At 44.7% G+C, this 12,500-nt stretch overlaps 1 protein-coding gene across 1 annotated transcript in view; it reads left to right on the top strand.

Annotated features, from left to right (window-relative positions):
* Positions 1–6,408: 6,408 nt before the first annotated feature.
* LOC107297642 (carcinoembryonic antigen-related cell adhesion molecule 6-like) overlaps positions 6,409–12,500 on the top strand; it is a gene marked incomplete at its 3' end in the record, with an annotated part of 20,173 nt that continues 14,081 nt past the window's right edge. The window contains exons 1-3 of the mRNA XM_015827005.1: positions 6,409–6,510; positions 8,276–8,606; positions 9,871–10,152. Coding sequence (XP_015682491.1) covers positions 6,409–6,510; positions 8,276–8,606; positions 9,871–10,152 — 715 coding nt within the window. The remainder of the gene's footprint in view (positions 6,511–8,275; positions 8,607–9,870; positions 10,153–12,500) is intronic.

The following is a 12,500-nucleotide window of genomic DNA, read 5'->3' as shown; positions in this document are numbered from 1 at the left end:
ATTAGCCTTTTTGGCAGCTGCAGCACACTATGTGTACACTTCGTGTACATGGAACACACTCCATGTGTGCACAAGGAGAAGACAGCAGAATGGAACAACAAGGTCCCAAATCCAATAGATTTATGAATCTTACATTGTTAAGTTTAGGATTAAAAAATAAACAACTAAGAAAATGCCCTTTCAGAATGAATGGAGAGTTGAAATCTCTTGACCCTTTGCAGCAACACAGCACACTTTGTATCCTTACCCTGGCATTTGCACCCCTCCCATCCAGAGGAATAGTGTGGCTTTCAACCAATATGTACTGCCCACCTATGATGGAATTCATGACTGTTCTTCCGATGCGATCCTGGTGCCCAAGCAGAACATGACGTCTTCACGTTGAGCCAGCCACAGCCCACCTTCCCAAGATCTCCTGTCCCCAGCATCAGGTACCTTGTTGTCACCTCTTTTCCCACCAACTTTATTGCAGTGTGATCTCCCAGGTAACTGATTAAGTCATAAAGCCAAAGGATGAACCAAGAGGAGGGGAAATTTGACTCTTTTAGACATGGATTCTTCACAGACAGCTGAACTCCATGTGAATGCAGCATCCATGAAGACTTGGAGTGGCCTACAAAGAGTTTTATTAAAAATCTCAGGAAGGGTATAATGAGTTAGAATGAATCCAAAGAGTTAGAAGACTGGAATCTTGGATATTCAAGTGTTACCTTCAGCGTTAGATGATTGTTGGGGGGGGGGGGAATTGGGTGACTTATTTTCCCTCAGTCCAGTCCACCTTGCAAATTTGTCACTGTAAGAGTAAAATAGCCAGAGAGAGTGCTCTACATTCCACCCAGAGAAAAATTGGGCTTAGCATCTCACAAGGCAGATTAAAATAAATAAAACCAGCTTCTGGAGAAAAGTTGGGATGAGCATCTCACAAGGCAAATTAAATAAAATAAACTTCTGGGGGCAAAAGTTGGGCTGAGCATCTCACACGGCAGATTAAATAAATAAAAAAAAGCTTCCGGACAAAAGTCGGGGAGAGCATCTGACAAGGAAAAAAATTAAACAAAATACACCTGACTATGAGTATATGCATTCATCAGCCTTTTATTCCATCATCAGATAGAGTTTGATTTCCTCCCCCCCCCACCTTCTGGGCTTACTAATTTGACTCTGTACAACATGCTATCCAAACGTCCTTGATTACGTTTGCCTGATGCTGTTCCAACCTTGAATCTTGAGAATACGGTGGAATAGGTTATTTATTTTATTGATTTATATGCACCCAGAGCCAGTCTCTCAAATCGCTCCAGCTGTCAGATACCAACGTCATGGTTCCGACAGATGAAACTCTTCAAAAGAACTTTGAGGCACTGTTTACCTTAAAGAATCTTTTATTCAAGAAGCATAACATCGGCACTGCATAATCGAAGCCAAAAACTGAATTCCCCTCCCCTGAGCACTTAGTATCAAAGCACAATTCCCTCCTCCAATTGACAGTCATAAATCACATTCCCCAATTAGCTTGAAGCGCAGGGTTCCTCTCCAGTTCTCCAGCCCACCAATTCCTTATCAGCTCTGGTTACAATAACCTTGTTTCTCACACTAGGTTTAGTGTTGCTATGTCTAGCTGAACTGTTGTTCACATCCTCCCTTCCAGCATCATCTAAAAGCGAAAGGGAAAAAGATGGCTACATTTCCATTTGTTGTCAATGCAAAAACATCCGATGTTAGCAGCGTTGACAACCAGAAGGTGGCAGTATTGCCCCCAAAAGAATCAACCTTGTCTCTTATCTCTGCTAAAGTGCCATCAACCTCTAAGATTGTTCCTTTAGCTCAGTGGTTCTCAACCTGTGGGTCGGGACCCCATTTGGGGTCGATCGACCATTTCATGGGGGTCGCCAAGCAAGGCTGTCCGCCATTTTTTTTTGTCCGCCATTTTTCCCCCTTTTCCGGCGGGTGCCTTACCTCCCTTGAGCTGGGCCAGCTGGTGGTCGGCCTGCTCCGTCTCTGCCGCTTGCCAGCTACGCCTCGGCCGGTGCAGGGGGCAGAACCACGCATGCGCGGTGCTCCCGGGCAGGGAAAGTCCTCGACTTACGACCGGTTGGGTAGTCCTTGACTTACGACTGGTTTAGTCCTCGACTTACGACCGGTTTAGTCCTCAACTTACGACCGGTTTAGTCCTCGACTTACGATCGGTTGGGGTCGCGGCATTAAAAAGGTTGAGAACCACTGCTTTAGCTGATACGCAAGAGAAGGAATATATCAGTGATGGCGAACCTTTCAGAGCCCAAGTGCCCAAACTGCAACCCAAAACCCACTTATTTATCGCCGGGTGCCAGGTGGGCGTGGTCCACTGGGTCGGCATGGCTGTGGTGGTCATGGCAGATTGGGTGAGTGTGGCCAAGGTGGGCGTGATCACCTTGATGTTCCTCATGGGGAGGGATGCCTGTGGGGAGCGGGCAGGGTTGGGGGAGATCCAGGGGGTCTCTGGCAGGTGGGGCGGTGGGCAGGAGGCTCGTCCTGCGGGGTGAGGCAAGGCAAGATAGGGCGGGGGTGCCATTGTCACAGGGCAAGGTGAGGCAGGGGCTGGGCAGCTGCTGCCTGACACCATTGGCCCCCGCACAGGAGGCCAGCGAGCGCATGGGTGCTGGGATGCATCCGGCCACATGGGACCTCGGCGAGTTAGCGGGCGGCTGGTTGAAGAGGGACAGTTGGCATCTCCGGGGCATGGCTCATGTGCCCACAGAGAGGGCTCTGAGGGCCGCCTCTGGCACCCGTGCAATAGGTTCGCCACCACTGGAATATATTGTCCACCATTTTAAGCAATAAAATCTCTCATTTCACAGTCTATGGATATTCACAATCATCCAGGTCACAGTTGTCCCAAAGGTGCTTTTTCCAAAAGGTAACTGGCCTTGGTTTTGTTTTTTTTTTCCCTTCAGTTTTTCAGAATTGAAAAAGCTTCTTGGAGGAGAAGCGAAATGTTTTCAAAGAAAAAAAAACAAGAAAGTTTGGGTAGGGTACGTAGATTTTAGGAGTCTTTGTCTTCCTAAGCTTCTAGCTTCAACCTTCCTGATCTGCATCTGCATTTCTATAGAGCTGGTTTCTGTTTGGGGGAGGGAAACTTGGGGCTATTAAAAAAACTGGGAATGCTTTTCTGCTTCTTTAAGATCCTTTGAGGAAATACATTTTCCTGCCCTTTTAATATTTCCTTCTCTGGGGGAGGGGCTGACTTCCCACAGTCATAACTTGTCCTGGTGGTCATTTTTGCAACTTCAAATGGTCACTAAACGAATGAGTGTAAGTTGAGGATTTACTGCAATAGAAAACTTTCCTTTTTTGGTGGGCCACTCTGCCTATTTGGCTCTTTTTCTTGAAGGACAAGGGGTGAGCAAATAAGGTTATTTGATTATGTTTCCCAGGAGTATCATTGCTTTCATGCTGGGGTCCTCGCAAAGCCTGCCATGAAAAAAAAAATCATTCATCCTGTTAATTGTCGGTTCTCTTTAGGGCAAAATTAAATTCCTTGGGGTTAATTAGCCAAGAAATTGAACCCTTTATGGTGTTGCCCCTTCACAGGAATCCTTTGGCTGGTTCAATTAAATGCATTGTGGAGAGAGGACCAAGGTGGTGTTTTTTGGAACCTCAGCTGTTCAGGAAATAGCTTTGAGAGTCATTGTCCTTTCTGCTTTTATTGCTGTGAGAACATTTGCGCGCTTTTGTCCCTGAATGTTGGGCGCAATCTAATGCCCATCACACCTGCCATAAACTCATGCCAAATCCATAAAGGTAATAATAATAATAATAATAATAATAATAATAATAATAATAATAATAATAATAATGATGATGATGATGATGATGATGATGATGATGATGATGATGATGATGATGATGATAAAGTTGGAAGGGACCTTGGAGGTCATCTAGTCCAACCCCCTGCTCAGGCAGGAAACCCTATACCATTTCGGACAAATGGCTGCCCAGTTTCTTCTTAAAAACTTCCAGTGTTGGTGCATTCACCGTTTCTGGAGGCAGGTTGTTCCACTGGTTAATTGTTCTAACTGTCAGGAAGTTTCTCCTTAGTTCTAGGTTGCTTCTCTCCTTGATTAGTTTCCATCCGTTGCTTCTTGTCCTGCCTTCAGGCGCTTTGGAGAATAGCTTGACTCCCTCTTCTTTGGGGCAGCCCCTGAGATATTGGAATTCTGCTATCATGTCCCCCCTCGTCCTTCTCTTTGTTAAACTAGACATACCCAATTCCAGCAGCCTTTCCTTATATGTTTTAGCCTCCAGTCCCCTGATCATCTTTGTTGCTTTTCTCTGTACTCTTTCTAGAGTCTCAGCATCTTTTTTACATCGTGATGACCAAAACTGGATGCAGGATTCCAAGTGTGGCCTTACCAAGGCATTATAAAGTGGTATTAATACTTCACGTGATCTTGATTCTATCCCTCTGTTGATGCAGCCTAGCACTGTGTTGGCTTTTTTGGCAGCTGCAGCACACGGCTGGCTCCTATTTAAGGGATTGTCCACTAGGACTCCGAGGTCCCTCTCACAGTTACTACTATTGAGCAAGGTACCCCCTATACTATACCTGTACAATTGGTTTTTCTTGCCTAAATGTAGAATCTTACATCCCAAGAAGGTTTCCAACACAGCAGCATTGGTGGATCATCAGAGCAAGGGTGTCCGTCGGAACAAGGACGCCCTTCCCCCAAATAAAGATGGTGTCCTCATCTGCATCATCAAAGTCCTAAGGTGCTTTTCCCAAAGGCAGCTGGACTTCCTTTAGTTTTTCCTTGAAGACACTTCGCTTCTCCTCCAAGAAGCTTCTTCAAGTTCTGACTGAATGGCGGAGAATGGAAGGACTGCAAGGAATGTCAAGTCTTCCTTTCTCCACCTTTCAGTCAGAACCTGAAGAAGCTTCCTGGAGGAGAAGCGAAAGGTCTTCAAGGAAAAACCAAGAAAGTCCAGTTGCCTTTGGGAAAAGCAGCTTTGGGATAGCCGTGACCTGGATGACGGAGAATTTCCATAGACATGCATAATCAAGGCCCTCTTAAAGGATGGTTGCTGTAAAAAAGGGGGTGGGGCTTCAGTTGTGTGGTTGCAGCCACCATCTTGACTTTTTTTACCCTACCCAGGGCTGTCCTTTACATCTTGGCTAATGTTTTTGTCTTTTGCCTGTAAGCCTCCTTTTCATATCAGGTGAAGAAGAATAGAATAGAATAGAAGAGAATAGAATAGAAGAGAAGAGAAGAGAAGAGAAGAGAAGAGAAGAGAAGAGAAGAGAAGAGAAGAGAAGAGAAGAATGGGATAGGAATAGGAATAGGAATAGGAATAGGAATAGGAATATGAATGGAATGGAATGGTAGGGTAGGGTAGGGTAGGGTAGGGTAGAGTAGAGTAGAGTAGAGTAGAGTAGAGTAGAGTAGAATAGAATAGAATAGAATAGAATAGAATAGAATAGAATAGAATAGAATAGAATAGAATAGAATAGAGGGATGGGATAGGGTAGAGTAGAGTAGAGTAGAGTAGAGTAGAGTAGAGTAGAGTAGAGTAGAGTAGAGTAGAAGAGAGAAGAGAAGAGAAGAGAAGAGAAGAGAAGAGAGAAGAGAGAAGAGAGAAGAGAAGAATGGGATAGGAATAGGAATATGAATAGAATGGAATGGAAGGGTAGGGTAGGGTAGAATAGAGTAGGGTAGAGTAGAGTAGAGTAGAGTAGAGTAGAGTAGAATAGAATAGAATAGAATAGAATAGAATAGAATAGAATAGAATAGAATAGAATAGAATAGAATAGAATAGAATAGAGGGATGGGATAGGGTAGAGTAGAGTAGAGTAGAGTAGAGTAGAGTAGAGTAGAGTAGAGTAGAGTAGAGTAGAGTAGAGTAGAGTAGAAGAGAAGAGAAGAGAAGAGAAGAGTGGGATAGAAATAGTCTATAGAAATAGGAATAGGAATAGAATGGAAGGGTAGGGTAGGGTAGTGTAGGGTAGAGTAGAGTAGAGTACAGTAGAGTAGAGTAGAGTAGAGTAGACTAGAGTAGAGTAGAGTAGAGTAGAGTAGAGTAGAGTAGAGTAGAGTAGAGTAGAGTAGAGTAGAGTAGAGTAGAGTAGAGTAGAGTAGAATACTGGAATGGAGGAACATAGGAATAGGAATAGGAATAGGAATAGGAATAGGAATAGGAAAGAACAGAACAGAACAGAACAGAACAGAATAGAAAATATGGGATGGGATAGAATAGAATAGAATAGAATAGAATAGAATAGAATAGAATAGAATAGAATAGAAGCCAGATTCCCTTGTCAACCGTGTAACTAACTTAACAACTGGAATGAATCACTTAACAACTGGGGTAAGAAAGCTCATAAAACGGCAGCAAAACTCACTTCACAAATGTCTGGCAAGTGTCAAGGACTCCATGCCCCCCATTAGAGAAACAGATCTTACATGGATGGCGCCATTAGCAGATCTGCAGGATGGGCATCGCTGCCACTTTGCAATCCACGTCTCCGGACTGAGGGTTGCAAAGAAATGCAAATCTATTCTGAATTCTTTGCTCCCGGGACAGCACCTGTAAGGGAAGACTAATGCCTAGTTCCAGGTGTGCATTTTCCTTCCTCATTCCATTCTCCCCCTGCTTTTGTCTCCATTTTTCAATCCTGACATCCATCTTGGCCGGAATGACGCCAGAGAAAGGGAGGAGATTTCTCTTGGAGAAAGTGTAAAACTTGTGGATCGGAGCCAGGAGCAAATCCCTTCTTCCACCTGAGGGGAGAGTTGGTCAATCAGCTTTGATAGTCCAGGGTTCTGGTGACAGAGAACACATTCTGGAATTCTTCCTGTGTTTGGGTGCCGGTGTCTAGAAGAAGTCAACCAACATGATGGAGCAAAGACCCTTCACTCTTGGGTGGAAGTCGCCATGCTTGGCCGGTGAGTCACTGAGGGCGTGAGAAGATTGTTGAGGTCCCACTGAGATCAGAGTAAATATGGCTAGACACCATAGATGGCAGGAAATATAACAGAATAACAGAGCTGGAAGGGACCTTATAGGTCATCTAATCTACGCAGGAGACCCTACAGATGGGAAGGGCCTTTCAGGGTACTGCATCCAGTTTTGGTCACCATAATATTAAAAAAAAAAGATGTTGAGACTCAAGAAAGAGGGCAGAGAAGAGCAAAAAAGATGATTAGGGGACTGGAGGTGAAAGCATGTGAAGAACGGTTGCAGAAATTGGGTATGTCTAAGGGGTGACATGATGGCAGTGTTCCAATATCTAAGGGCTAACACGGAGAAGAGGGGGTCAACCTATTTTCCAAAGCACCTGAAGGTAAGACAAGAAGCAATGGATGGAAACTAATCAAGGAGAGAAGCAACCTAGAACTAAGGAGAAATTTCCTGGCAGTCAGAACAATTAACCAGTGGAAGGGCTTGCCTCCAGAAGTTGTGGGTGCTGCATCACTGGAGGCTTTTAAGAAGAGAATGGACAGCCCCTTGTCTGAAATGGGTATAGGGTCTCCTGCTTCAGCAGAGAGTTGGACTAGAAGACCTCCAAGGTCCCTTCCAACTCTGTTATTCTGTTATTTCTACCCATTCTCAAACCCTTAGCATTCTCCTTCAGGGCCACCCATTCAGAAGAGACTTAGATTTCTTCTTATCTCTTGTCTTGTAGTGTCTGATGACAATGGATGTTGGTTGACATTCTATGCATTTCTGCTCTTCTCTTCTGGTCTTCTCACAGAGATAGGCTGAAATCTTCCCCTCTCTAATCAAAGCTTGACAGGGTACAGGGAAAATTGAGAGACTAGACTAGACTAGACTAGACTAGACTAGACTAGAATAGAATAGAATAGAATAGAATAGAATAGAATAGAATAGAAGCTGGAAGGGACCTTGGAGGTCTTCTAGTCCAACCCCCTGCTCAAGCAGGAACGTTACTAACTTAATAACTGCAGTGATTCACTTAACAACGGCGGCAAGAGAGCTCGTAAAATGGGGCAAAACTCACTTTACAACTGACTCGTTTAGCAACAGAAATTTTGAGCTCAGTTACAGATGTACATCGAGAACTGTACATGCAATAATCCGGGCGTCGCCTACAGTTAATGAAAGAATGGAGAGAACTGAAAAGGAAGGCAGGGCCAGATAAGGGTCCTTCCATACAGGATATATTTGTTAAATGTAGCTTGGATAGAATGAATATTTTGATCAAACGTTTCTTCTTTTTCCCTCCCTCCGTGTTATAGTTTTTATCCTCAGCTCTAATTTCCTGTTGACTCATGCCCAGGTAACCCAGTACAATCTCCCCGTTTTCATGAGCCCCTCCAATGCCATCGAAGGGCAGGGAGTCAATTTAACCACCGGCTCTGCCCCGACTGCCTTCTTTATTTGCAACTGGTATCGCGGGACGGAGATTAAAGAAAACTTGATCGTCACCGTCTACCTGGCTCCTTTAAGTGGGAACGTCTTTGGGCCTGCCTACACCGGGCGAGAAACTGCAGATAAAAACTGCTCTCTCCTCGTGGACAATCTGAAGCAGGATGACTCTGGAACCTACACAGTGACCAAAGATGGACCTTCGGTCCATGGAAGAGGAGACCTCAACATAGAGGTTCTAGGTATGTTCCTTCTCTTCCCTTCCCCTTCAGCTGGCTTCGGATGCCCCCCTCTGTAAACCACTTTTCTCTTTGTCCCCATCGGTAAAAATGCACTTGCTCACATCTGGTTGACGGTTGACGGTTCCCTTCATATCCCAAACCTCAAATAATACCCAATAATTTATTTATTTATATTCCACCTTTATTATTTTTACAAACAACCCAAGGCGGCGAACATATCTTAATACACCTTCGTCTTCCTATTTTCCCTATAATAACAGCCTTGTGTGGTGGGTTGGGCTGAGAGAGAGAGGGATTGGCCCAAAGTTACCCAGCTAAGCCGGGACTAGAACTCACCGTCTCCTGGTGACTGGCCCAAAGTCACCCAACTGGCTTTCAGGCCTAAGGCGGGACTAGAATGCACCATCTCCTGGTGATTGGCCCAAAGTCACTCAGCTGGCTTTCATACCTGAGGTGGGACTAGAACTCACCGTCTCCTGGTGATTGGCCCAAAGTCACTCAGCTGGCTTTCATGCCTAAGGCAGGACTAGAACTCACCATCTCCTGGTGATTGGCCCAAAGTCACCCAACTGGCTTTCATGCCTAAGGCGGGACTAGAACTCCTTGTCTCCTGGTGATTGGCCCAAAGTCACCCATCTGGCTTTCGTGCCTAAGGCAGGACTAGAACTCCTAGTCTCCTGGTGATTGGCCCAAAGGCACCCAACTGGCTTTCATGCCTAAGGCGGGACTAGAATTCACTGTCTCCTGGTGATTGGCCCAACGTCACCCAACTGGATTTCATGGTTAAGGCCGGACTTGAACTCATGGTCTCTCATAATTCTGGGAATCACTAGGCAGTTAGAAAGGGGAAAGTCTTTAGCATTTGAAAGAGAGTTGTGAGACACAGATAGTCAAGTCTTGTTTGGAAACCTTGCTCCCAGATGCTATCAGATTTTTTATTTGATTTTTATCCCACCTCTACTAGTGTTTATGCCTCATGGAATTGACTGAAATAGTCTAGTAAATCAGGGGTAGGCAACCTTGGCTCTTTTATGACTGGTGGACTTCAACTCCCAGAATTCCTGAGCCACCATGGCTCAGCATGGAAACCTCTCCTTTTCCCCTCAGCATGGCTGGCTCAGGAATTCTGGGAGTTGAAGTCCACATTTGGGGCTCAATTGTGGTCGTAGGTTGAGGACTACCTGTATTCCACCGGAGGTCAGATTTCGAGGCTTTGATCAGGCATGTGCCAATGCTCACGGTGGCGATTTTCGGTCTCTTTCAGCTCCGAGCTTACTGCCCAAGCCGAGCATGTCCATCGTCCAGCTTTTCCGAGAGAATATGGATTCGGTCCATCTCAAGTGTGACACAACTGTAAGATCTGCAAATATCAGCTGGCTGAGGAATGGGAAAGCCCTCAGCTCCTGCCTCCGGATCCAGCTGTCCAATAATAACCAGACTCTCGCCATACAGCCCGTTCTCCGTAAAGATGCTGGCGCATATCAATGTCACATTTCCAATCCTTTATCTGCTCAAAGGAGTGACACCACCACCATTTCTGTGATCTGTGAGTATTCACTTCCGATGATGGTCAGCTTCTTCTGGAAGTTTTTAAGAAGAGACGGGACAACCAGTTGTCTGAAACGATATAGAGTTTTCTGCCTGAGCAGGGGGCTGGACTAGAAGACCTCCAAGGTCCCTTCCTATTCTATTCTACTCTACTCTACTCTACTCTACTCTACTCTACTCTACTCTACTCTACTCTATTCTTCATTTCTCTATTTATTCTCTTCTATTCTCTCTTCTATTCTCTCTTCTCTTCTCTTCTCTTCTCTTCTCTTCTCTTCTATTCTATTCTATTCTATTCTATTCTATTCTATTCTTCTACTTCATTCCATTATTCTATTCTATTCTATTCTATTCTATTCTATTCTATTCTATTCTATTCTATTCTATTCTATTCTATTCTATTCTTCTACTTCATTCTTTTCTATTCTATTCTATTCTATTCTATTCTATTCTATTCTATTCTATTCTATTCTATTCTATTCTATTCTATTCCTAAGAGATGGTTATCTGCCATATATTGCATACTGGTATGTACGGGAGTGAGCTCCTAAGAATACAAAATACAGAATAACAGAGTTGGAAGGGACCTTGGAGGTCTTCTAGTCCAGCCCCCTGCTCAAGCAGCAAACTCGATTTAGAACCGTGGTGGCAGAGTGGTTAGAATGCAGTACTGGAGGCTAATTCTGCCGACTGCCAGCAATTCGATCCTCACTGGTTCAAGGTTGACTCAGCCTTCCATCCTTCTGAGGTTCGGTAAAATGAGGACCCAGATTGTTGAGGGCAATATGGTGACATTTGTAAACTGCTCAGAGAGTGCTGTATAGCACTATGAAGCGGTATTTAAGTACTATTGCTATACCATTTCAAATGGTAGTCCAATCCCTTCTTTAAAATCTCCAGGATGGGAGCAGCCACAACGTCTGGAGGCAAGTCATTCCGCTGATTAATTATTCTCACTATCAGGAAGTTTCTCCTTAGTTCTAGGTTGCTTCTCTCCTCGATTAGTTTCCATCCATTGTTTCTTGCCTTGCCTCCTGGTGCTTTGGAGAATAGGCTGACCCCCTCTTGTTTGCAGCTGCCCCTCAAATATTGGGGCACTGCTGTCATGTTGCCCCTGGTCCTTCTCTTCACTAGACTAGCCATGCCCAGTTCCTGCAACCGTTCTTCATATGTTTTAGCCTCCAGTCCCCAAATCGTCTTTGTTGCTCTTCTCTGCCCTCTTTCCAGAGTCTCAACCTCTTTTTTGTAATATGGTGAGCAAAACTGGATGCAGTTTTGGTCACCATATTATCAAATATTATATATATATAGGTCTTTGGATATTCGGGTTTTCTCCCGCGTAAAATTGGCAGTGTCTTGGCGACGTTTCGACGAAGTCACATTCGTCAGTTTAAAAGCAATTAAAACATTGTTAAAAATATTACAGGCAACCAAGCTTTCGTCGGGCTCTCCCGACATCATCAGGGTTGATAAGGCGGACCCTGACAAAAGCTTGGTTGCCTGTAATATTTTTAACAATGTTTTAATTGCTTTTAAACTTTTAATTGCTTTTAAACGTTTTAAACTTCCTCTTGGTGATCGTGGTTATTTCGATACAGCATGGATATTTTTAGCTCTATTACTAGCCATATATATATATATAAATTCTCTGGGAGGATGTCTAAGGCTCTGAAGGAGAAAAGGCACGATGACCAACTGCTTACAAGCCCTCAACCTCTCCATAAATTACGTCCTACAGATGGTCCAGACCCCCCTGTGATCAAGATGACTGCGAAATTTCTCACCCATCCGACCAACCGGAGACTCAACTGCAAAGCCAGCTCTTTTCCCGAAGCGGAGTATCGCTGGTTCCGCAACGGGAAGGAGTTCAGCGAGAAAGCCGAAGTTCTTCTCAAGAACATTCAGTCGGGGAGTTACACCTGCCAGGCGACAAATCCTTTCACTCACCGGAAGGAAAACACCACTTTAGAGATTGAGTAGCCACGGCACAGCCCCTGGCGTTGCTATTTCGATCCACATTTCTGGGGCCCACGACTTTTCCTTGGTGTCTGCTACCACACCTCCAATTGGATTGCTTTCTTTGGGGTGCTGGGCGTTCTCTGGGCTTGTTTGTTTTCTTGCAGGCGTTTCACGATCCAACTAGGTGACCATCATCAATGCTCGAAGGGACTGGGGTTCGCTCTCTGTTTATAAACTCCACTCTCTTCTAGCACTGGTGATGTTACCTGGCTGGGTAATGAAACGTCTGCAAGAAAGCAACCAAGCTCTAAGAGTACCAAGAACTTCACACTCTTTCTTCCTTCCTTCCTTCCTTCCTTCCTTCCTTCCTTCCTTCCTTCCTTCCTT

Source organism: Protobothrops mucrosquamatus, unplaced genomic scaffold (assembly GCF_001527695.2).
Source record: "Protobothrops mucrosquamatus isolate PMUCROS unplaced genomic scaffold, P.Mucros_1.0 scaffold3435, whole genome shotgun sequence".
NCBI classification, from domain to species: domain Eukaryota; kingdom Metazoa; phylum Chordata; class Lepidosauria; order Squamata; family Viperidae; genus Protobothrops; species Protobothrops mucrosquamatus.
This window is presented reverse-complemented; position numbering and strand designations above follow the sequence as displayed.